Genomic DNA, 25,854 nt, shown 5'->3' with positions numbered 1-25,854 from the left:
ACAAGGCCGAAACAATTATCTTGTTTGTGTTTGGTTTTTTATTAAGCTGGACCAAAGATCTATCATTAGGCGCTTGCCCAAACAAGGCTCACTCCAAAATACAAAACAAATTGATTTTCAGTACTTCTTTCCGGAAGTGAAATGACGTCGTTTTCCCCAAATCCTCCAAATTAGATATTCAATCTGGAAGGCACACGAGTTGTAAGTGAAATGACGTCGTTTTCCCCAAATCCTCCAAATTAGATATTCAATCTGGAAGGCACACGAGTCACAACTTCACCTCGCTGCGTGATTTTCTGTTGTGTGAGAATATCTCCTAGTGTCTTCCTTCATCATCCGCTTCCAATTTCCCTTCCTTCTCTCCCCCGCCGATGCCGATGCCGATGCCAATTCCAAATCTTTCATTTCTCCATCTCTTTTAGCTTCCAATTTTCTCAATCCCCATTTCACTTCCTCCATGACCTTATATTTTTAGCTCTTTTCTCCTCTTTTTCCTTTCATTTCCCGCTAAATACTACTTTCACCCATGGCCGCCGCCGCTCTCAGGTCCAGGTCCTCCAAGGAAGTTGCCAGTTTAACTCTTTCTCGTTGTAGACACTGTGTTTCCAATTATATTCACTCTGCTAGCAATCCCATTTCCCACTGCGCGAGTCGTAACAAATCGAATGACCTCTATCTCAGCTCGCCTTTCCACTTGGTCTCTTTCAAGTCGGTTTCACTTAGAGGCGACTTTCTCCACGACGGGACTCAACCTTTCGATCATCGGAGGGCTTATCCGAATCCCAACAAGAACCTGAATGAGAGGTTGAGCAGGGGCGGTTGTTTTATGAGCACTTATGGGGACCCGCCTGAGGTGTGGTCTGGAGATGGGATTGTGATTCGTGGGAGTAATTCAAGCTTGGATGGTCGTGGTGGTGGCGGTGGTGGAAGCGCTAACTCTGGTTCTGGTGGAAGTGGGTTTGGCGCGAACTCGAATGATGGGTGTTGGGGTGGTTCCAGTTTGGGTCCTAATTTTCCAACCCCGAAGGAAATCTCCAAGGGGCTTGATAAGTTTGTAATTGGTCAGGAGAGAGCTAAAAAGGTAATCATCGTTTGTGGCTGGACATTTTTTATACTTTCAGATACATTCTTTTTATTGTCTGAAGTAAATGTTGGTCTCTCTTGCAGGTGCTCTCTGTGGGTGTTTACAATCACTACAAGCGTATCTATCATGAATCGTTGCAAAGGTTGTTGAATTTGAACGCTGTATACTTCCTGTCTATTACGAGTATATATATACTGTTTTGAAGTATGGTGGAGTTAGTAAGGCGTGGCTTTACTTGAGGTCCATAGTTCTGGTCAGAAATTACAACTCACAACCAACTTATCTGTTGTCCTTGTTTCTTCATTACTTGTTCTGTGGTGTGTGGGAGGAAGTGGCTAACATAGTTGTTAAACTCTTACGATAACTCCCAAAGGCAAAACACACACAGATGCATACAAATATCATGATGCCTGTACTTGTAGTGGATCATTGTCTTTATCGAGTCTAAAACCTGCAGAGCCTAGTTTTACCAGTCTGTCTTCTTGATTTTATGATAAGAAAGGATACACTGAATTGGACAGTCAAATTGGGAACTGGTAACTTTTAGTTCAAAATTGAGGTGAATCCACTTCCAGAACAATTCTTCAAGAAGACATTCTCCGATAAGGAATCGCCTACAAGGGACGTAAGATTTGGATTATCTTGCTGATCGAAATCTCAAGACAATAACACTTGTTTGAGATTCGAATCACTTCACAAGCAAGATCGCATATCAAGCTTGAATGATTTTAAACATGCAATCTAAACTACATAGAATTACAAAGAAACTTAGCCATTGGCTAAAAAAAGCACAAATCCTTTTACTGCCTTTTCTAAGTCTCTTTTTCAAATACAACATACATGGTTTTATATAGCCTTAAAATGAACTCTTTGACCTTCCGTTTCAAAAGTTGTACTATGTAAATGTAACCTAAAGTAAACAAAAAGTCCTAAATCGCATTAAAGGAACATCATAACTCTAAATTATGACCCACCCAAAATTTATAACAATCAATTTATAACAATAAAGCTTGATTCTTCTTCAATGTGGCATGAATTGAAACATCTTTTGACAATTTTAACAACATTTTCTTCACATCTTCCTTAAAGTTTATATTGCATGATTGATGTCTTGGTTCATATCATTCTCTCTCTCCTTTTGAGTTTCTGTTTTGAATTTATAGAGCAGTAAGTGTTTATATGATCAGAGTGATGTATGCTTTCATTCCTTCCTTCCGGGGGAGTTGAGTGCATGTTTTCATGTGAATAATAATGATACATGTTGTGAATATTCTATTTAGATGGGTGTTGATTTCTCTGTGTCCCTCTTGCTACACTCATTGAGGATGTGCTCATTCTGTGAAGTAAAATATGAAGGACCTTTAAATGTTTTGTTTTTCTTGTGCAATCTAGGCCTACAGGAGATACGGTTACCAACAAAGCTGATGCTGTTGATGATGATAAAGTGGAACTTGAGAAAAGTAACATCCTTCTGATGGGGCCAACAGGCTCAGGTGCAGTTTACTTTTGTAAAATGTAGAGTATGTGATTCAAGTTCAATAATCACCATATCTTTGGAAATTTGATTTGTCCCAACTGATAAAAATAAAATAGAATAAAGATCTTTCCAAATTCATTTGGAGATATAGAGAAATATTTTCTTGTTAAGAAATCAATTTATACCACGGAACTTTAAAGGTTGTATCACATAAAATCTCAATCCATTAATTGTATCAATTTAAACCTGAAACTTTTATTAGTGCATCAATTTAGGTTTTAAGACTCTTAATGTATAACTTTCACTCTTGTATAAAACCTCTCTTAATACGGGGATGGACATAAAATAGGGAAAAATATTGGAACTAAATGGATAATATGAGTTTTTCATTAGTTAGCAATTTTTTATCTCTCGTCTTCCTCTATTTTTCTACTTATTTAGAAGTAATTCCGTGATAATTTTTCTTGCTATTTTGTTAGGACTTTAGGAGAAGAATGATGTTATTTAAGTGATTTTGAGTTGATTTGAAATGGAATAAAGTCAAACTAGCTATAAAATACTAATGGAAGGTCTAAATTGATTCACTCATGAAAGTTTAAGGTTTAAATTCATACAATCATTAGTTTGGGGTTTTAATTGATTCAACCAAATTGATTTAGCCTATTTTCTTCCCCAAAGATTTCCTATGCTAAGGCCATTCTCCCTATGAATGGAATAGTGCCTTTTTTCCCACCAACCAAAAGTGGCTCCCGGAGTTGGTGTCTACTCTTGCCCAAAGGGCCCATATTTTCTTCATAGAGTCTGGATGCTTTAGTTCGGGTTTGGTAAAGGGACATGTAATTGGTAGGCATGCTGAAGAGAACTGATTTTGCAGGAGTAAGCCTTCCCTTGTGTGGTAACCTTCTTCCATCTAGTTGAGCCTCTTAGAAGCCCTATCTCTAACCGTATCAAATCCTAAAAGCTAAAACTCATTATTGCAATGCTCCTCCAAACATGACACATTCCTTCAATTACTGCTCTATTAAACATTGGTCAATTAGTTTTTGTTTGCTGTCTAATATCGTCTCTAATTATTGTGAACTCTTATATAATTCTTTCTTATTCTACTTAATATTTGTTTCAAGGACAGGGAAAACACTTCTCGCTAAAACCTTGGCACGCTTTGTTAATGTTCCTTTTGTTATTGCAGATGCAACTACCCTAACNTTTTTTTTTTTTTTTTTTTTTTTTTTTGCATAAAAAATTTAGTTCTTAATAGGGTTAGTTGTGTTTTTCATGGGCAAGTAACCTTTGCTGTGTTCTGGATATTTCATTTAACTTTCTGGGATGTTGATGGCACAAAGATATATGTTTCTGTTCCACGAGTCTTATATACCCGCTAGTTTCTAGGTCCACTAAATTCAATCATTGTAGTGTCTTGCCTACGTTAACTATAAATTGTTAATGATTCAAAAGGTAAATCTCTTTCAGTTTGGAACCTGGAGTTATTCATCTATAGTTCTTAAGATAGAGTATCAAGTTGCTTCCAGTCACTGACGTTTTCTGGTTGAATTTATAATGTTTTAGTTGGATATTTTTGTTGCTGTGTGTAGGCGGGATATGTTGGAGAAGACGTGGAGTCTATATTGTACAAACTTCTGATGGTATGCACCAGAGTACAGTTAAACTTTTCACTTCACATCCAATATGTCAATTATAATCAAGACCATGCAGCATACACTCTTTCTTTCTGTAATCAAACCATTACCGTACAGTATATTCTTTTTCATTTGGTTTAATTCTTAAATAAAAAATTATTTTCCAATACTTAGTTCAGAACCTGTAACTTCGTTTTGGCTCCGGTTCTTAATATTCTCCTTTCTTGATATTGTTCTTATATGTATTTAAATGTCAGGTTGCTGATTATAATGTGGCAGCTGCACAGCAGGGCATTGTTTACATAGACGAAGTTGATAAAATTACCAAGAAGGTTCTCCTCGATTCTTATATTCACCTTTCCCTCCCCATCTTCTGAGGAAGGACTGATGTAAATTTTCTTTGCCTGATAATTCTATTGCATTTGTATGAGGCAGGCAGAGAGCCTTAACATTAGCAGAGATGTGTCAGGAGAGGGCGTGCAGCAGGCATTATTAAAAATGCTAGAAGGAACGGTAAGTTTTGCAATTCATTGTAGATGAAGTTTTATGATTATGTGCAGCAGGCACACGTGACTTGTGATGCCATTGAAACCATTGCGATGGCGAGAATGAAATCAGGAATTCTAATTTGGACTAGAGCCTTTCGTAGTATATATTTTTTGTTCTCTAGTTGTTTGTGGTGAGCTCATATGTGATATATATATTTTTTTTATATCTAGATTGTAAACGTGCCTGAGAAAGGTGCAAGAAAGCATCCCAGAGGTGAAAATATCCAGGTAGGTGGTTGTAATTTGAAGGAATTTGCTTTCCTAGCAAGGGAATAAAAGAACAGTGAGCCTTTAGATGTGTTTCTCCACTTATCTTTATTATAATGATATGAACAATAATTGGCTTAGGAGTTTAAATAGTGATCATTATAGATAGTCATTATGAAATGTTTCTTTGCAGATTGATACTAAGGACATTCTCTTCATATGTGGGGGTGCCTTCATTGACTTAGAAAAAACTATCTCAGAAAGGTTATCTGCATGTAATAGCTACCCTAGTTTACTCATTTCAGTACCAATTACTTACGTTAGTTTATAACCTGGGAGGACTTTTTCTTCAATTCAGGCGACAAGATTCTTCTTTAGGGTTTGGGGCCCCAGTTCGTGCAAACATGAGGGCAAGTGGTGTTACAGATGCCATCGTTACTTCTTCACTATTGGAGACTGTAAGTGCAGACCACTTTCAGTTTATAAATAACAGCAATGAAACATGGACACTTCATTTTAAGCCTGAGTCTGTGTCAGGCACGGATACATCCCGACACGTGTCCAACACACTATTTTACGTGTTCTTTCTTTTTTTTTTATTTTTAAAATTTGGACATGGAGAAATTTTTTAAACAAAGAAGGGCCCAAGCATTTAAATTTAGAAAAGTTTTGGAGGACGGCCTTCCATAACTGTTGATAAAAAGGCGAATCTATCAAATTACTAGTGGAAGCAAGCTTTTGAGTTGGTGAACTTGTAGAAAAAAACCCCATTCTTCTCTAACGCTCAAAACCATCTATCCTCTTGATCTTTGACTATGAAGGTCAAAAGTAGATGAGATAGGGAAGCCCATTCTTCAATTTCAACTTCATTAAGATTTCTTCTCAAGAAAAGGTTCCAAGAACCAGCACTTCGATTCCGAAGATCAGCATTGGGGGCCACTTTTTTGAGAGAGATGGTAAAGAGAGGGATATGTAGACTAAAACCAAACATCTTTCAAAAACAGAGTTTTGTCTCCTCTCCCAACTCTGACTTCAATATGATTGTACACCAAATTCTGCCAATTTAGAATAGATATCCATTTGTGTCTTGTTTCTATCATTCTCTTACTGTTTTTTCATAGAGAATTTATATTTTGGTAGGTTGAAAGTAGTGACCTCATTGCATATGGGTTAATACCCGAATTTGTTGGTCGATTCCCCATCCTCGTCAGTTTGTCAGCCCTAACAGAAGACCAACTTGTTCAGGTATATTCTATATTTTGTTCTTCTTGTGATCATTTATTCTGAAAGATAGCCCTCATGTATTCATGTATTCATCTAGTGTTGGGTCAACCAAGATCTCCCGAACTAATACTAATTGAATAGAAAATAACTGTCTTTTATGTATACTTTCCCCGATTCTAATTGAATAGAAAATAACTGTCTTTTATGTATACTTTCCCCGATTCTGTTGCTACCGTGGGGAGTCATGGAATTTATTTTAAATAAGAAAATCCAAAATTCACTGATTGCATGGTGAGATCTAGCTGCACAAGATGGTTGTAGTTTCAGTTTGCATTCTTTTAGCTGCACAAGTTTATGGTAGGTCCAGTCCACATTCTTTTATTGTCATGCTTGCAAGATATGTGGAATAATATGCCTCTTCGCTGATATTTGGTTAGTAAATTAATGATCGTGAAGAACATAAGTCGATAATCTCTCAAGCTCTCAAGTTTTACTGATCTTAATTGCTATGGATGTTATCTTCCCAACTCAACATAACTTGCATACTGCGCATTTTTAGGTCTTGACAGAGCCAAAAAATGCGCTGGGAAAGCAGTATAGAAAGATGTTCCAGATGAATGACGTAAGTTATTCTGCTCTTTTCCTTCTTTTCAGATTCCAAGGGAGGACTTGAATTTTTGTACCCGTACTATTATACATTTACTTATTACCCTTCTATTGTGTTGGTACAGTTATTACTTCGACTTTCTGGTTAACTTTAAACACTAATATCTTGGGATAACATGTCACCAGGTCAAGCTCCACTTCACAGAAAATGCCTTGAGATTAATTGCAAGAAAGGCAATGTCTAAGAACACTGGAGCACGGGGTTTGCGATCAATATTGGAGAATCTATTGATGGATGCTATGTACGAGGTAGGCTGTTCCTTATTTCTCCATATGAACTTAAAAATACAAGTGGCCTAAGAAAGGAGAAGACAAAAATCTAAACAGATACAAAAAAGGACTCCAATCAATAAGAATAGGGTGGAAAGACCTTAAAATTGGCCAATCAATCCAGAGACATTGAACTTGGCCAAAGACCAAGCCTTCCCCAGAGCCTCTCAATACCTTAAAATTGTTTTTTCTCCTGAACCAAGTGCTCCATCACAAAAAAGAAAAAAGAAAAAAAGAAGAAAAAAAAAACGAAAAAAAAAGCTTGCATGCCTTCGGTTATGAGCCCCGGATGATCCCAAAACGCAGTTGAGTCTCCAGAGGATGTGATCCAAATCCTCATAAGCATTCTAACAAAGAAGACGCCACTGCAGTCTAAACCATATTTGGACAAATGCCTATGAATTGAATCACTAGTGTTAACTCTCTCATGGAGGACCAGCTGAGTAGAAAAGTTTTAACATTCTTGGGAACTCTACCCTTCGTAGCAAGGAAAACAAGAAGTACCTGAAAGGTTGAGGGTCGCACAAGATGAAAGGAAAATGTAGAAGAAACCCGTTTGAAGAATCACAGTATATGAATGGAAATCCATAATTATCCTAGAATCGTAATGAAAACTGACCAACAAAGAAAGGAGAGGTAAAACATCAAAAGTTTTCCTGTTTAAAATAGGTGGGAGACCCAAAATTATATGATGTGCAATTACCCTAAAGAATGAAGGACGATAATCACACGGAGTAGCATTAAAAGATGAGGAAACAAGTAGATGAGATTGCTTCCAAGTAATTCCTATATGTACATTGAGCCACAGAAAATTCAAGACCCATCCAAACAGGTGAGAACCCCTTTCTCACGTCACAAGTCACAGTAAACCCTATGGTGCAAAGCATTTGGCTCAACCATTTTAGTAATAAGCCCAATTAGGAAGCCTCAAGTTTCCCATGCCCAACCCACCTAAGTCGGTGGGTCTTATCACAAATCCCACCTTATCAAACGGGAACCCTACCCTTGTTGAATTTTATAGGAAATCTCTCATGATCTTCTTGAAACCATCACTAAGAGAGGGAGAAATTCTAAAAAGAGAGTTTGTTAGGATCCCACTGAAAATAGTCTGAATTAGAGTCAACCTCTTCCCTAGAGAAAAGTGCCTCTTTTAGGAAGAAGATGCTTTTGGAGTTTGGTCCTTTTCCATAATAGGTCTCTGAAAGGATAACTGGTTGGAATTATCACCTAGGGGAAGCCCTAAATAGTGGCAGGAAAGTGCTCATCTTCACAATTCGTGATAGCCGCCTATACAATCAAAACTTTGGGGGATCATAACTAATACCACTATAAATCTCGTCTCTATTATTTTAAGACTGCAAATGGCTTTAAATCGATACAATACGGTAACAAAGAAGACCTTCTGAGTAGATGAAAACTACATTAGTAAAGATGGCACCGCTTTGAGAAGACGGTGACTGCAGAAATAACAGGTGTGCACTAAGACCAAGAATGAAACAACACTTCTTTTTTTTCCTCCTTTGGAAGCCATTAGTAAACTAAACTAAGCTACATCTACTCTGAGTCAAAGTGGTTCTGTTCTTTTCACTGCAGCAACTCATTTGACAAACAATTTCTTATACTTTAACCTACCATATCACCTTGGAGTGTATTGCAGATTCCTGATGTCAGAACAGGTGAGGATATAATCGATGCTGTTATCATTGATGAAGAATCCATTGGGTCAGACAGCACGGGTTGTGGCGCTAAAATTCTTTACGGAAAGGGAGCATTGGATCGCTATCTTTCAGGACAAAAGGTAGAAGATAGAAAGCTCTATCAATATCAATTACATATCCATCCTGGCAATCTAATAACGCTGATAACTTGGCTTTGCAGACTACAAGTCAGGGTTCCGAAAAAGAAGCAGAACCTGAAAGTGAAACAGATCTTCCTTCAGTTGCTGCCAGCAGCATGTAACCAGCCATTTCTGAAAGTCCATGTATTATAACTGTAATGTTGTACATATTACTAGTCCACATTTATTAATAGCTCAAATGGGAAATTACTGTCATACAGATTATCTGATTCTCTAAAAAGAAAGTGTTGTGTTTTTCATTTTCAAAGTCCTGATGCCTTGAGAGCCTACACCTTGTACAAGAGGTGGGAAAAGCACAAAATTTACTTGCCCATGAATGTTGATTGATGAGGTTAACATTGGGAATAATATGCTTTTGTAGCTTCAAATTCACTCACAGCCATATCCATATCCAAGGTTGATATTCCCCTTTTCAACCTGCATTTTCCTAATACTATATGTATTGGAAAGGGGAGCCTACAATTAAAGATATGATTGCCCTTTTTTTAACTTCTACGAGTATTTTTTTTTAGATACACTTTGAGATTTTAATTAGGCCCCGCACTCACTAATGAAGTTATTTAATTTCTTAGTTGTGATTCATTCTTGGATACAAATTAAATAAAATTGCTGATTGGAACAAGCCTCTTAACATATTTAAGCTGACAAGTATTTATATTTATAGAATGAATAATTATAAGTCAATTGCTAAGATAATATGTATTAGTTGTACAAATTAAGGCAGCTTCTTTCATTTGCTGGCCAGACAACCTTAAAATTCATTCTTTTTCTTAAAGAAAAAAACAGTTAAAAGAATAATGATGCATCTTAATTGCCATAATTATTGAAAGATCTTAAATAGATATTATGATGATAACTACAAGAAAGGAAAAAGAAAAGAAAAAGAAAAAAGAGGAAAGAGAAAAAAAAAAAAGAGAGAGATATGCACGTGGCGGGCTTGGTGAGTGATGAACTGTGATGATCACATATCCCAAGCTGTGTTAACCAATGTTGTGGGCGTGGGATGTGAGTTTTAGTCTTCCCATCACCAAATCTACGGTGCCATTAAACGCCTTTCTCTCTTCTCTCTTCTCTCTTCTCTCTTCTCTCTTCTCTCACTTCAGACACCTGGGGAATACAGGAACAACCCCAGGGGGTAGAGACGACCAAGAAAGGAACCTCCATCTTTCGGGTATAAAGGGTTCTTTCGATCCCTTTATCCACCCCTTTTCCTCTCCTCGCCTTTGCTTCTTTTCGACTTCCGGGGGGAATTCTGCACCCAACTGGTCAAGTTTTGAAGAGGGGAAACCCTCCAATTTTCTGAGATCTTGATCCATTCTTGCTTTGGTTCTGTACTTTCTTTCTGTTTTGTAAATGGATTTAGATAGTATCGAGTGTGTATCATCTTCCGATGGTCTCGATGAGGATGAGATCCATCTGCATCACACTCTTCATTCTTATTCCCATTCTCATCATCATCCCGAGTTGTCAGCAACCAAGCCTCGCAATGGAAACAATAATAGCGCTGTAGCAGGCCCCACTGCCACTGCGCCGGCCACTAGCGTCCATGAATTGCTCGAGTGCCCTGTCTGTACCAATTCTATGTACCCTCCCATTCATCAGGTTTGGCTTTGTTGCCCTAATTATAATTACTTGCAGAATGGCCCTCTTCCCTGGGGGGAGGGGGAGGGGGAGGTATAGGGCCTCCTTCCTATTTCCATTTGATTTTCGACGACATAATTTCCTTCGATTTATCTTTTCCCTGCTGGGTTTCTGATTTAAGGTCTGATCATTCAATGTTTTGGATGGATGTGTTAAATGCTAACTTGTATTTAAAGTGCTCAGTATGAAGTTTATAACTACATTATATTGAAATATGTCAAGTCTTTGGCTTGATATTTGTTGTGTCATGTTGTAACCATAAAACATAAACATCTCTCGTACTTCTTTCTTTAGGTTTTCTAACACTAGGCTATATAATTGAGATGAGATTAGTACTTGACCTGTTTGTGCTTGAAGACCATTGTTTCTAGTATAATATGCTGGTTGTTTGAACCCACTTTCTAAGGAGATTTTTGGGTTTAGTTATAAACAGGATTTTGACTGGCTGATTAAACTTTAGTATCCCATTTCTTTTTTAGAGTGTCATTTCCCGTCATTTCAGTTATCTTCATCTTTCCTCTTGCATCATTTGGTAGCATGTTCGTTTTGGTACCGTCAGGATGAGAGCTGTTAAGAAGATGCTTGTTATATCCCAATATCGTCTTAAAGCATTCATGGGATGTATACTTTGTTTTTGATATGTATCCGAGGCTTGTATGCAAATGTGGGTTAACTGTATAATCAACTAAATGTTGCAGTGCCACAATGGACATACATTATGTTCTACATGTAAAACACGGGTTCATAATCGTTGCCCTACTTGTAGACAAGAGCTTGGAGACATTAGGTGCTTAGCACTGGAGAAGGTGGCAGAGTCACTGGAATTGCCTTGCAGATATTATTCCTTGGGATGCCCAGAAATATTTCCTTACTACAGTAAACTCAAGCACGAAGCATTGTGCAACTTCAGACCCTACAATTGCCCATATGCTGGCTCGGAATGCTCTGCTGTTGGGGATATTCCTTTCCTTGTTTCCCATCTGAGGGATGATCACAAGGTGGACATGCACACTGGATGCACATTTAACCATCGCTATGTGAAATCCAACCCAAGGGAAGTGGAGAATGCCACTTGGATGCTTACGGTAAGTCTAATGTATTTGACCTTTATTATGAAGTGTTTTTCTTTTTTTCTTCTTTGGTAGAAATTGTTTTATCACACACATGCACGTGGGTGGTTCAGATGTATGAGGGCTAGGATAACAAACCCAATCAAGCTATTAGGGAGAGATTAGAATAAGATTTCTACTAGTCAATAGCAATTGATGTATGATGAGAAAATTCATTGGTAGTGTATAGCCTGCTACAAGTTTTAAGTTTTATAAACCATTGAAGATGGTTCACAATTTTTTCTTATGGTGTGAAAAAGGTACTGTTGCAATGCAAGTTTTAGTTTGATCTTGTTTCTTGCGGTTTGTTGCTCTGTATTTGATTTTGCAGGTTTTTCATTGTTTCGGTCAATACTTCTGCCTTCACTTTGAAGCCTTTCAGCTTGGGATGGCCCCAGTGTATATGGCTTTCCTTCGTTTCATGGGCGACGAGAATGAGGCGCGAACCTACAGCTACAGTCTGGAGGTGGGTGGATATGGGCGAAAACTGATATGGGAGGGCACCCCGCGAAGTATCAGAGATAGCCATCGAAAAGTGAGGGATAGCCATGATGGGCTGATGATTCAAAGAAATATGGCTCTGTTCTTCTCGGGTGGGGATAGGAAGGAACTGAAGCTGAGAGTTACGGGAAGGATATGGAAGGAACAAAACCCGGATGCTGGGGTCTGCATACCCAACCTGTGTAGCTAAAGAAAAGCATTCTGAATGTTGTGTGTTGTGCAGCTGCTGTGCTTTGTTTGTACCTAATCTCTCTCTCTCTCTCTCTCTCTCTCTCTGTTTTGAGCTTTGCTGGTTTGGTGGTATTACATTGTAATGGATGAGTTGTTGTTAAGTAGCAGTGATATTCATAATTATTATCCATCTTCCAAAGATTAAGTTGTAATGGATGTTTGCTTTGCAACTCTAATACACATCAGTGGATTCTTTTGTTCTTTTTTTTGTTATCCACTTCTGTAAATAGAGTCTACAATAATTGTTGTGCTAGGAGTAGAACACTGCATTAATTATTGTCTACAGAAGGATAGACACCCTACATTATAATTTAATTCTAAACCCACCTGTTTATCAAATGTATCTCAATTTTAATATTTTGGTAAATTATTTTACATCAATTGACCATGGCATGCTGTATAATACATCCCAACTCAACTCAATACAGATTTAAGAAAATGCTATATATATATATATATATATATATTATATAATTCGTTGGTCTTTCAATAATCCCCATTTTGGATTCGCTCTCTCTCTCTCTCTTACCTGCATTTCAGAGATGATCTATGAAGAGAGGAACAACCGAACGCAGGGGGTAGTTAGACGAAGAAAAGAACCTCATCTTTCGGGTAAAAGGGTTTTTTGATTCCTTGGAATCCATCAATCTTACCCCTTCCTTTTTTTCCCCCCTCTTTTCATTCTTTGCTTCTTTCCCACTCTCTGGAGAAATTTGGAGTGAGTGGGGAAACTATTGAAGAGGGGAATCCTGAAATTTCTCTGAGATCTTGATTGATTCTGGATTTAGATAATTGGGTTTTTCTTCAGCTCCTTCGCTTTTCTGTTTTGTAAATGGATTTGGATAGTATCGAGTGTGTCTCGTCGTCCGATGGTCTCGATGAGGATGACATCCATTTGCACCACACTCTTCATCCTTATTCTCACTCTCATCATCACCCCGAGTTGTCAGCATCGAAGCCTCGTAATGGTAACAACAACAGCGCTGTGAACGACCCCACTGCCACTGCGCCGTCGACTAGCGTCCATGAATTGCTCGAATGCCCTGTCTGCACTAATTCTATGTACCCTCCCATCCATCAGGTTTGTGTTCCTTGCCCTAATTTCTTACAGAATGGAGATTATATGGATCTCCACACCCCAAATTTGGATTTTTGATTTTGGTATGAAATGGTTTTTTTTTTCCTGCTGGGTTTTTGGATTAGTGTTGATCGATGAACTTGTTGCGGGACATTGTATGCTGGTACTCTCTGCGATAAGTAAGTGAATGTGGATGGTGTCAGAACTAGTTCTTTGCAAGAAACTACTCCGAGAATGCCTTATTTTCTTCTCTTCCTTACCATTTGTGGGGGAGATAACTGCCTATTTCTTTAAACATAATTGATTGTACTAGTCAGTCTATCTTATTGCGCATATGGAGTGCTGTATCAACTGAAAAAGTAAGGCGAGATTGTAGTGCATATTAGAGTTTCCGATATGATCTTTTCTATGTACGTTTGCTGCCCGAAGATCTTATATGGCGATGTTCATTGCTTTTATTCTTATTTCCTGAAAGAATTCAGAAAATTTACATTGCAGGTGATGTTTACGCTGAGACATGAAATGGACGTTACTTTTGAAAATAAAAGAAATCCTGAAAACGTCGCTGTTGCGTTGGTCTTGAAAATTTGGGGGATTCTGGAATGCTGGTTTCAAAATTCCTGTGTGCTAGAAAATAACTTATCTTAGTGTTTGGGTTATTGTATGTTGTTGTATGTGTACTCATTAAACTCTCTTTCTTATTAAGGTTTTCTAGCTCTAAGATTGTCCAGCAGAGATTAGATTAATACTTGCCCCGTTTGTCCTCAAAACCCAATATTTATAGCATAAGGTGCTTGTAGTTTCTCCCAATTTGCTGAGGAAACATTACTTCGGTAGGCTGATGAAAATTTAATTTTCCCCTTGCTTCCCTTGGGTGTCGTTTTCCATCATCATAGCTTTCGCTCTGTGTATATCATCTGTACCATCAGATCAGAATGAAAGCAGTTGAGAATATGCATGTTGTATTCCAATAATTTTCTAGGAAATATACTGTTTTTCCATAAGATGTTATATTTTATTGGAGATACATATTCAATGTTGGTTAACTGTATGACCAACTAAATGTTGCAGTGCCACAATGGACATACCTTATGTTCTACTTGTAAAACACGGGTTCATAATCGCTGCCCTACTTGTAGACAAGAGCTTGGAGATATTAGGTGCTTAGCACTGGAGAAGGTGGCAGAGTCGCTTGAATTGCCTTGCAAGTATTATTCCCTGGGATGCCCTGAGATATTTCCGTACTATAGTAAACTTAAGCATGAGGCTCTATGCAACTTCAGACCCTATAGTTGCCCGTATGCTGGCTCGGAATGCTCTGCTGTTGGGGATATTCCCTTTCTTGTCGCCCATCTGAGGGACGATCACAAGGTGGACATGCACACTGGATGCACATTTAACCATCGCTATGTGAAATCCAATCCAAAGGAAGTGGAGAATGCCACTTGGATGCTTACTGTAAGTCTCATATATTTGGCCTCAACCCCAAGTGAATTCATTTGCTCTGTCTTGGGTATAACTTCGTGTATCCTCCTAATTTTTCCTTATCTGTGACATAAACATTATATGCACACCTGTGTATGTCTATGTAAAATTTGTATTTATGTATTTATTATATAACTTGGAAGCTACTAAAGGTAGGGTGAGGGGTTTCAAACCCAATCCAGAGACTCCTACTAAGATGATTTAAAGTACATTAATACATAGCAAGCTGCAAGTTATATAAACCATCAAAGTTGGTCCATAGATTTGGTTGATGATGTGAAAAAGGTATTGATGATGTGTAAACTTGCCTTGGATCATTCTCTTTTATTTTATGTTACTTCGACCTTAACCTTGTTTTACTCCATACTTCAGATTAATCCTTGTTTCTTTTGGCTTGCTCTTCTCTCATTGTGCAGGTTTTTCATTGTTTCGGTCAATATTTCTGCCTTCACTTTGAAGCCTTTCAGCTTGGCATGGCCCCAGTCTACATGGCTTTCCTTCGATTCATGGGAGATGAGAATGAGGCACGAACCTACAGCTACAGTCTCGAAGTTGGTGGATATGGGCGAAAACTGATATGGGAGGGTACACCACGAAGTATTCGAGATAGTCATCGAAAAGTCAGGGACAGCCACGATGGATTAATTATTCAAAGAAATATGGCTCTTTTCTTCTCAGGCGGGGATAGAAAGGAACTGAAGCTAAGAGTTACAGGAAGGATATGGAAGGAACAAAACGCAGATGCTGGAGCCTGCATTCCGAACCTTTGTAGCTAAAAGTGAAGTGCTGCTCAATGCCTGGCTCTTCGGGTGTTTAGACACTGCTTCGCTTTGTACCTATTCTTACCTTTCCTCATATATTGTAACGGGCGATTTTTTAATTGTAAAATACCGATGATGTTGATAATTCTTGATAGAGATGTTTGCTAAAGTTGTAACATTCACTAACTTGTAAGAGGATTTGCGTGGATCCTTGCTTTCGCCGTCCTATAAAAGAAATTACTTCAGGCGTAAAGATAAAGGGGTTATCTCAATAGGATCGCACGAATGATGCTCCATCGAATCAGTGGAAGCTCCGACAGATTAGATTGACATTAGAAGCAAAAATGTTACAGATACAGGATAAAATGTACAACTAAACTAAACAGGTTCTAACTCCAGCCTAATTGGTTAGGAGAAACGGAAAGCAGATCACGTTCCCATGTAATGGAGCAAAACAAATAATAGAGTGGAAAAAAACAAAGAAGGGATCACACAATTCATTTCTCACGTCTTACTTCTTCCTGTACTGTGCAACTTCAAGGGTTAGATTCCTGTAGTGCAGTCTTACCAGTGTCTTCCTGACCAGATTGCATTTCGTTCTCTGCAGATTCCTTCTCACCTTCCTTGTTCCCAAACAACTTGGATGACAGTAAAGAAGAGACCGCAGCTTTAGCACTTCTCTTCTGTGCCTCTGCCGCCTCAGCGTCTGCCGCCTTCGCTTCAGCTTTCACTCTTTCTTTCTCTTCCATAACTTTAGCTAAATCCCCTTCTCTGTCTTCCTTCCTCAGCTCACCTCTTACAAACTCCTGCAACTCTTCAGTAAATTCAATCCCATCGTCATCCAGAAGAGTATTGACCACATTTAGTATTTCATCTACTTTCCCGGATTCACTTAACGCCTTAATTATAAAACGATAGCTTGAGGCATCCATCTTGATCTTCTTCACCATCATGTCAAAGTAAGAATTTGCTTCCTCAATTTTCCCTAATTTGACCAACTCATCTACCAATCTATTATAAACGACTATATTGGGTCTGAGTCCGGATTCTACCATTTTTCTAAAATATCCAGCTGCATCATCTGGCCTGTTCCCTTTAAAGCAATAATCCATCAACAAGCCATAAGTAAACTCGTCAGGGCTGACTCCCTTATCACCCATCGATCCATAGAGCTCCTCGGCTTCAGCCAACATTCCATTATTACATAATTGTTCGATCAAATTATTGAATGATAAAGTATCTGGGCTACACCTATAATCACCCATCTTCTCGAATATTTCAATGGCATCTCTGAATCTCCCTTCTGTGCAGTATCCATCAACTATCACATTAAAGCTTCCCAAGTTCAATGTCAAACGCCTGGGCGGACTGTGCTCCTTTATCATCCTATCAAACAACACCAAGGCCTCATCAAACTTTCCATTCTTGCATAACGCATCAAGCACAGAATTGTACGCAATGGCGCTCATCTTAACTTCTGAATTAACACCCACAGTCTGCTCATAAAATTTCATTGCTTCCTCCTCCATTCCTCTTATAAAGTACCCCTTTATCAAGCTTCCATAAACAACTCCATCTTCCACAGCCCCTCCTAATTTCTCCTTCAATTCTTCACATAGCTTAAAAACGCCATCGGGATCCGAATTTTTCAGACAGCCCACCATCAGATAATGATAAATAATAGGGTCTGGAACGAAACCTTTCACAGTCATTTCCTCTTTCAGCTCCATTGCCCTCTCCAATTTGTTGTTATCTACCAACCCCTTAATCAAGATCCTGTAAGTCGTGGGCGACGGGTTGAAAGGCGCATCATTGATCAACTGCTTATAGTGTTCCATTGCCGTATCCGGCTTACGACAATCCAAATACGTCTGAAAAATCAAATTGTGAGTAATAATATTGGGAGCGACACCAGCCTGTGTAATAAACCGGTGGAGTGAAAGCAAATCGGAGTACTTTGATTGGCGAAGCTGTGCATTGAGAACGGCATTGACGGTGAAGATCGTGGGTCGACAATTGGAGTAAATGGAATGGCGGGTGAAAAGCGCGGCTTCTTCCAGATCATTTTCACGAATGAGAGTGAGAATGCGGTTGTGGAGGTTAAGGCGATTACCAGAGAGAGCAGAGATATGCTCAGGGAGTTTGGGGGCATTAGGGTTTTGTGGGGATTGAGGTTTAGGAGGCTGCGATTGAGGGCGAGTAGCAGAGGAGGACGAGAGAGGAGGTTCGATGCGGAGGCGGCGCTTCCGACGGCGTCGTTCGGCAGCAGCTTCCTCCGGCGTAGCAAAAGAGAGAAAACGAAGGGCGACGAGGGGAGGAGCCGGTGCATGGTGCCGGAGCAAATGGTGGGATCCGGTTAGGGTTTTGAGGTGCGTCAAGAAGGAAGGTTTCGATAATGCCATCGATAATTTTCGCCGGATTTCAGAGAATCGGTGAGGAGTTAAGAAGGGTTTTGGGTGATAATATGTAGGGAATGAATTTAAATAAGTGTTTTCTTAAAGTCCCAAACAATCGAGGGCCTTATGGCCCTTATGGCCCATGTACCTATTTTCTGAAAGCCCATAGGCTTTCTAAAACAGTATTTTTAATTTTGTCTAATTAAAAATAAATCGACCAATATGCGAAATTAATTTGTAGGTATGTTTATTTCACATCTTGGGTATATTATTTCGATTTTGTTTCTGACAACCATTTCTACGAGTTAAATAGATATCTAACAATATAACATTAACAAATGTTATGCCGGTCTGGTGTCTCTCCAAACTATCAACGGAGTCAGTAATATTCAATAAAGTTACTATAAAGCTGAAAAGTCGAAGATGAAGGAAATGTATGTCGAAATGGGTATACGTAAAATATCAACAACAAGCATAAGGTGGGAATTATGAGAAATCTAAGACCACAGTCACTTTAGCCCACAAGCTCGCAAATATCTAGCCGTGCTCTCCTTAGTTTAGTTAGCTGTTTTCGCCTCACTGCCCCTACCTTCGTCTTCATCTTCTTGCCACCCTATTCTCCAACTCTCCCCTACTGTATTCTCCTCAACACTTCCTTCCTATCACCTTACACTCAGACCTTTCACACAAACAGAGAAAAAAATTCCCTCAGACCAAACCAAGGAGACTGATAATCCAAGGGGGTCTCTGCAATTGGTGCAAAGAAGGATTGCCTGTAGTTTCAGAAGAGTAAGGTATCGAATGAGGATGTTGCAAACCTTTTGACATTCTAAGCCTTTGAACATTCCAACCCTAAATATTGATCATTTCAAGAGTTAATTGAGAGAGAATGAGAGGAATCGCACAAGAGCAATAACTCAATAGAATTTAGACACAATAGTCCAAAAATGACTCTCCAATGTATGATATGGTATTAAAAAACAAAGCTATTCAAACTCATCAACAAGGCTACGTATTTCCGCGGCTTTTCCTTGTAACGATTATAGAATCATCAATGTTAAAACTATGGCGTTAATGTAATAAATGAAACAGAAACCTCTCCCTCCCCACGGTCGTCTTTTTTTCTGCACCAATGTGGAGAACAGTCGGGATCTCTCTCAAGAGTCATCTTCGTCTGATCCAACATTTTCTGGAGAAATGCCAAACTTCGAGAACTCGCTCAACACTGCTCGAATATGAGAATCACTCAGTTCTGTCTGTTGCGACCCTAATCCAGCGTACTCACTAGCAACAACCTTTGTCTTTCTCGATGAGAAGAGAGCGGTCTCCAAATCTGACTGTGACAGTGGCCTCGGTGACTGAAAAGTAATCATGTGAAAGAAACTGAGTAACGTCCAAAAAATGGTCAAAAAGAATATTGCAAGACCGCTCAAATTTAGAATATAAATAACACTTCCAATCCAAAGGATACCCAATACTTTAACATTGATTCAAATAGAAACGTTGACCAAGGCTGGCAGATAAAACATCAGAAACAAGGCAAACAAGGTTGATGATAACTTACATTAGATTGTTTTCCTTCCTTTTCTTCATCCAGTAGATCCCTGATTGGGAAATATGCCGCTTTCTTGCAGAGCTCGAGAAGATCTGAACCAGTATACCCCTCGCATAAGTTAGCTATGTGATCATAGTCAACGTTGTCTTCAACCCTCTCACCCTTCAAAATCACCTTTAGTATCTCAGCCCTCTCCCGATTGTTAGGTATCCCAATTTCAAATGCCTGAGGAAGTCGTCTTAAAATTGCTTCATCAAGTTCTGAAGGACGATTGGTAGCAGCAAGGACCATTACGCGTGCATTCTCTGTAGAACCAGAATAGAATTCATCAAGAAAGAGCTTATCCAACAAACGAGTATAGCAAATTAGATATTAAAAAAAGGGTCACGGCCAATATACTAACAGACAAAGAATATTTCCTTCTTTTATCTCAATTTTTAAATGTTAATTTTTGTGATGAATTATAAAAGCACACCAACTATCACTTAAAAAAAAAAAAATCAATAGTCCTAGAAACTCACGATCTGTGGTAAATCCATCCCACAAAGCCATAAACTCAGTTTTCATGTTTGACAAAGCTTCATGATCACTAGAGCGTCGTTGACTCAAGAAACTGTCGACCTCATCAATAAAGATAATAGAAGGCTGAAGTTTATAAGCCAAGCTAAATACAGCAGCCACTGCAAAATAATACTTCATATGAGTTAGAACATCAAGGCAACAAAGGACAAAATAGCATTTGTGTCTGATTATGGTCAATTATATAATTTTTTAATGCAATAATCAATTCAAAGTAGACCTAGTATTCTTATGTATTTAATTGCTATATTGTCACTGAAGAAGATATATTTACACCTAATTGTGTATTTCATAGGTCATACATGGCTACACAATATTCTACTTTTACGCAGATCAAAAGCAAGTCATCCCCGGTGGGCTTCTTCCTTAATATAGGATGACATGAATAAAGCCTCCTTGATCCATTCATTGATCGCATCCCCTGCCATCAACATATAACTGTTTTTTCAGTTAATTTTAACGTGCCTCTCTTTACTCAGATGAGGAACTTCTGCGTTTCTTCCTGGCAAGCAAAAATCATGTTGCATAAGGGATTGATTGCCTCATGCCTTGAAAAGCTTACTCAGCACTTGAATATTGTATACTTCCATAACACTAGTAATTACCATCAGAAGGATAGTTGATCAAGTAACAGAATAATACAAAACCTGAGTCATAATAATATAAATGCAGCACCAATGTCATTCTGCAAACCAGAACATAAACCTGACATAACAGTAAACGGGATGAAAAAACCTCCAGTTAGCAATAAAATTGCTAGTATAGTGTCTATTCTCTAAGTTATCCTTTATGTCTTGGTCTTTGCGATGGTGGTTGCTGCTCTGACATGCGATTGTGTTGGGATGGTAACTAAATCTTTGGGAGTTGTTTTATTGGGGGAGTTCTAGCTTCTCAAATGCTTGAATATTGTAAATTCCCTTTCTCATATAACAACATTTTCTATTAATTTTCCCTCCCATTTTTTATTCCCATCAAATAGGTATTGGAGCATTCATTCTCGCCATAGATTTCATATGGAATTTCTACTAGAAGTGCAAAGCCTACTGCTAAAATTAACTCAGGAATTAATGCATCCTGGTGATAAAAGAGATTCAAAAATAGGTTAAAAAAATATATTAATACTAAGTTGGGACAATCAGGTCCTAAAGATTGATGAATGGAAGTAACAAATGAAAGTAATAAAATTCCAAGCAACAATGATGTTTGAGTAGAAACTAGAGGAAAAAGGCAAGTCGAACCTGGACAGAGCCACCAAAAAAATGAATCCTATACAGAAGATATCAAACACTCACAATCCTAAGTAGACGATGGCTGAATGTTGACAACCATTCTAAAGAATGCTGACAAATGCACAAAAGGCTATATAAAAAGGTCTTTAGTTTTTTTTTTTCACGGAAGGAGCTTGGCAAACAAAAGGAGACAGGAGCCAAAAACTAGTGTGGGTGCTAAGGCCTCGCTTGTAGATCAAGGGGAGTGAGAAGAACAATTAGAAAAATGGTGGGTATATTTGAGGGGAAGTAGTGCAATAAAATAGAGGCTGTATGGCTGTGGGGGAGGGAAAGAGGGTGATGACAGTAAACAACTTCCTGATACATTTAATGTCTACTTATAGTTCCTCTCACAATGCAAAGAGGGTTAGGACTCCTACTTTTAGTTCCAATCACATTGATGCCTAACTTAATAATAGGGAGAGACAAAAAAAAAAAATGTTGGACAGCTATAATTCAGCAATAGGTGACAATGTCACAGCCATTGCTATGATTTCTTAGTCATGACATATAAGGCAATCAAATCTTCAAAACTAAGTATGATTGCAATTTTTATCTCAACAATCAATAAAAAACCAACACCTAAAATATGCAAAACTACAACGAGTTTCCATATAGAAGCAGATAAGGGTATTGTTTTATAATAATAATTGATTCCCGGTTTCTAGTTTTGTTCTGCATCAATATTGGAGAACAAACTAGATTCCACATCATTAACTTACATGGCCTGATCAACTAAAAGAATCTTTTTTACCATACCAGCTACAAGGAGTGCAGTTCTTAGATTGTAATTTATTCTTTGAATAATTTGATAATACAAAACTAATGAATTAGATGCAATTAATTGGAAGGTCTTTTTTTCGGTAAGCTTCAGAGCTCATTGAAGAAAATCACTTGAGCCAACAAATATATATATTAAGCAAATCTCACTACAAAGCATGATGAAAACAGCATTTAAGGATCTAAATTGTTCGTTCATCTTGACCGTGTAACCTAGCTAGCTTGTTGCAAACTACGCCATAAAGTTGAAGCAATACTCGCATAATAAAGCATATTTTTCCAGAATGAGCAAGGAAAACCTTGAGCCAAGAATGTGGTTAAAGAATGATCTAAAACTTTCAAGCTTACCAAGCTTCTGTGCATCACCAAACCACTTGCTCATCAGATTTGAAATCCTAACATTAATAAAAACTGCTCCCGACTCCTTTGCAATAGCTTTTGCAAGCATAGTTTTTCCTGTACCAGGTGGCCCATAAAGCAATACGCCTTTCTGGGGTCCTAAAAGCTTCCCGTGTGAAAATAACTCAGGTCTCTTAAGAGGAAGTATCACAAGTTCATATAATGCTTGCTTGATAGTCTCCAATCCTCCAATAGAGTTAAATTCCACATCGATGTGATCGGGATTTATAACATCACAGGCAATGACATCCTGTAGAAAGAAAAATGATCAGGGAGAAACGATAACGATCGAGGGATTCAAATGAGAATGGGTAGTATTATGAATTCCAAGTTAAAGTAAAGATTCATGCATCATGAATCCACGTGCATTGAGCTTAAACAGTACACATTCTTCCGTTAATTATCACCTTTTCCTAGACTATGCAGTAAATTTCACACCATAATCGGCATATCAATCCCATGAACAAATACATGCAAGAAAGCAAACTTCTTACACATAAAATAGTAGAAGACATTTACTAGATGTGAGATTTTGGACCGAACCCACAGCCCATACGTCAAGTGCAAACAATATAACAAGAACCTCGAGTAATGAATAGAACCGATCATAGAACATTTAAAACAAGCTAGTCCTCTACAGGAAGCTGCAAAGATAAATGATAACAAAGATAGAAATAAATGTCGTGTTCCCGTTTAGAACAATAAAGAAGCTACTTTGTTGCATTCATTTCTTTTTCCTCAATCAGAAAGAACGAAACAGGTACCTCATAAGGGTTAGTCTCAATAAGTGGGCGGCCCAAGCGTTTGGCTATCTCCTTCTTATGCTCGAGAGCTTTCTTTGAAGCCTCACGGTTGGGGTCAAGGTGTCGAAGGCCTGCGAACAATACCAAACAACTTAAAGCGGCACTGGCTGCGTAGAGTATGAGCTCCTGCAAGAACTTGGTCTCTGATGAAACCCCCATGGAGGATTCTCTCCCAACAAAAACAAGCAGCAAAGAGCGGGTGAAAGCTTCCACGAAATTCAACAACAAACGAAGCTGGGAATTCTCTCCCGCGAATTATGAAACCAGAAGCGACGAAGAGAATTAAACAGGGAGCCCCTCGGTCTCGGGAGACGGAAGGGACCGCAGAAGTGGAGAAGGAGAAAGTGAAGGCGAAAGGAATTGAGTTTCGTCTTGATTTCGGATCAAGTATTGGGCCCTTGACTTCGGATCAAGTATTGGGCCCTTGACTTCGGATCAAGTATTGGGCCCTTGACTTCGGATCAAGTATTGGGCCCTTGACTTCGGATCAAGTATTGGGCCCTTGACTTCGGATCAAGTATTGGGCCCTTGACTTCGGATCAAGTATTGGGCCCTTGACTTCGGATCAAGTATTGGGCCCTTGACTTCGGATCAAGTATTGGGCCCTTGACTTCGGATCAAGTATTGGGCCCTTGACTTCGGATCAAGTATTGGGCCCTTGACTTCGGATCAAGTATTGGGCCCTTGACTTCGGATCAAGTATTGGGCCCTTGACTTCGGATCAAGTATTGGGCCCTTGACTTCGGATCAAGTATTGGGCCCTTGACTTCGGATCAAGTATTGGGCCCTTGACTTCGGATCAAGTATTGGGCCCTTGACTTCGGATCAAGTATTGGGCCCTTGACTTCGGATCAAGTATTGGGCCCTTGACTTCGGATCAAGTATTGGGCCCTTGACTTCGGATCAAGTATTGGGCCCTTGACTTCGGATCAAGTATTGGGCCCTTGACTTCGGATCAAGTATTGGGCCCTTGACTTCGGATCAAGTATTGGGCCCTTGACTTCGGATCAAGTATTGGGCCCTTGACTTCGGATCAAGTATTGGGCCCTTGACTTCGGATCAAGTATTGGGCCCTTGACTTCGGATCAAGTATTGGGCCCTTGACTTCGGATCAAGTATTGGGCCCTTGACTTCGGATCAAGTATTGGGCCCTTGACTTCGGATCAAGTATTGGGCCCTTGACTTCGGATCAAGTATTGGGCCCTTGACTTCGGATCAAGTATTGGGCCCTTGACTTCGGATCAAGTATTGGGCCCTTGACTTCGGATCAAGTATTGGGCCCTTGACTTCGGATCAAGTATTGGGCCCTTGACTTCGGATCAAGTATTGGGCCCTTGACTTCGGATCAAGTATTGGGCCCTTGACTTCGGATCAAGTATTGGGCCCTTGACTTCGGATCAAGTATTGGGCCCTTGACTTCGGATCAAGTATTGGGCCCTTGACTTCGGATCAAGTATTGGGCCCTTGACTTCGGATCAAGTATTGGGCCCTTGACTTCGGATCAAGTATTGGGCCCTTGACTTCGGATCAAGTATTGGGCCCTTGACTTCGGATCAAGTATTGGGCCCTTGACTTCGGATCAAGTATTGGGCCCTTGACTTCGGATCAAGTATTGGGCCCTTGACTTCGGATCAAGTATTGGGCCCTTGACTTCGGATCAAGTATTGGGCCCTTGACTTCGGATCAAGTATTGGGCCCTTGACTTCGGATCAAGTATTGGGCCCTTGACTTCGGATCAAGTATTGGGCCCTTGACTTCGGATCAAGTATTGGGCCCTTGACTTCGGATCAAGTATTGGGCCCTTGACTTCGGATCAAGTATTGGGCCCTTGACTTCGGATCAAGTATTGGGCCCTTGACTTCGGATCAAGTATTGGGCCCTTGACTTCGGATCAAGTATTGGGCCCTTGACTTCGGATCAAGTATTGGGCCCTTGACTTCGGATCAAGTATTGGGCCCTTGACTTCGGATCAAGTATTGGGCCCTTGACTTCGGATCAAGTATTGGGCCCTTGACTTCGGATCAAGTATTGGGCCCTTGACTTCGGATCAAGTATTGGGCCCTTGATTTTGGGCCAAAGAATTAGGTGGACATCCAAGATTTTATTAAATTCTTTTTAGAATTATAGAAATTAAATTCTCAACAATTAAGTTTGTAATTTTATTTATAAAAATAAATTTCGTTTATAGGAGGCAGATTTATGAGGTCCATACAAAAAGAATTGAATATTTATAGAAAAAGTAAAGTATATGTTCCAAAGATTTAGAAAAGCAAAAATGTGCTTCAGTTTCACCGCAA

General features: G+C 39.1%; 5 protein-coding genes across 5 annotated transcripts; 3 read left to right on the top strand and 2 right to left on the bottom strand.

Annotated features, from left to right (window-relative positions):
- Positions 1–260: 260 nt before the first annotated feature.
- On the top strand, positions 261–9,343 carry LOC111801971 (CLP protease regulatory subunit CLPX1, mitochondrial-like). The gene is made up of 15 exons (XM_023686221.1): positions 261–1,081; positions 1,168–1,226; positions 2,477–2,577; positions 3,691–3,769; positions 4,153–4,204; positions 4,456–4,530; positions 4,634–4,711; positions 4,918–4,974; positions 5,147–5,217; positions 5,312–5,411; positions 6,094–6,198; positions 6,737–6,799; positions 6,970–7,092; positions 8,771–8,911; positions 8,992–9,343. Exons 1-15 carry the CDS (start codon positions 527–529, stop codon positions 9,070–9,072), a joined length of 1,740 nt encoding a protein of 579 aa, XP_023541989.1. The 5' UTR covers positions 261–526; the 3' UTR covers positions 9,073–9,343.
- Positions 9,344–9,921: 578 nt separating this feature from the next.
- Positions 9,922–12,655, top strand: LOC111801968 (E3 ubiquitin-protein ligase SINAT5-like). The gene is made up of 3 exons (XM_023686218.1): positions 9,922–10,573; positions 11,311–11,697; positions 12,053–12,655. The coding sequence occupies exons 1-3, from the start codon at positions 10,325–10,327 to the stop codon at positions 12,410–12,412; spliced, it is 996 nt and encodes a 331-aa protein (XP_023541986.1). The 5' UTR covers positions 9,922–10,324; the 3' UTR covers positions 12,413–12,655.
- Positions 12,656–12,940: 285 nt separating this feature from the next.
- LOC111801970 (E3 ubiquitin-protein ligase SINAT5-like) lies at positions 12,941–15,987 on the top strand. Its single transcript, XM_023686220.1, has 3 exons — positions 12,941–13,534; positions 14,603–14,989; positions 15,433–15,987. Exons 1-3 carry the CDS (start codon positions 13,286–13,288, stop codon positions 15,790–15,792), a joined length of 996 nt encoding a protein of 331 aa, XP_023541988.1. The 5' UTR covers positions 12,941–13,285; the 3' UTR covers positions 15,793–15,987.
- Positions 15,988–16,054: 67 nt separating this feature from the next.
- Positions 16,055–18,240, bottom strand: LOC111801967 (pentatricopeptide repeat-containing protein At3g49240, mitochondrial-like). Its single transcript, XM_023686217.1, has one exon. It carries the CDS (start codon positions 18,177–18,179, stop codon positions 16,314–16,316), a length of 1,866 nt encoding a protein of 621 aa, XP_023541985.1. The 5' UTR covers positions 18,180–18,240; the 3' UTR covers positions 16,055–16,313.
- Positions 18,241–19,066: 826 nt separating this feature from the next.
- On the bottom strand, positions 19,067–23,896 carry LOC111802124 (ATPase family AAA domain-containing protein 1-B-like). The gene is made up of 5 exons (XM_023686390.1): positions 23,519–23,896; positions 22,704–23,004; positions 20,250–20,408; positions 19,738–20,033; positions 19,067–19,531 (listed from the first exon to the last, which is right to left on the bottom strand). Exons 1-5 carry the CDS (start codon positions 23,714–23,716, stop codon positions 19,331–19,333), a joined length of 1,155 nt encoding a protein of 384 aa, XP_023542158.1. The 5' UTR covers positions 23,717–23,896; the 3' UTR covers positions 19,067–19,330.
- Positions 23,897–25,854: the final 1,958 nt, after the last annotated feature.

The sequence above is a fragment of the Cucurbita pepo genome, chromosome LG09 (genome assembly GCF_002806865.2).
Source record: "Cucurbita pepo subsp. pepo cultivar mu-cu-16 chromosome LG09, ASM280686v2, whole genome shotgun sequence".
NCBI classification, from domain to species: Eukaryota; Viridiplantae; Streptophyta; class Magnoliopsida; order Cucurbitales; family Cucurbitaceae; genus Cucurbita; species Cucurbita pepo.
Note: the sequence above shows the minus strand (reverse complement) of the source record. Positions and strands in the feature narration are given on the sequence as shown.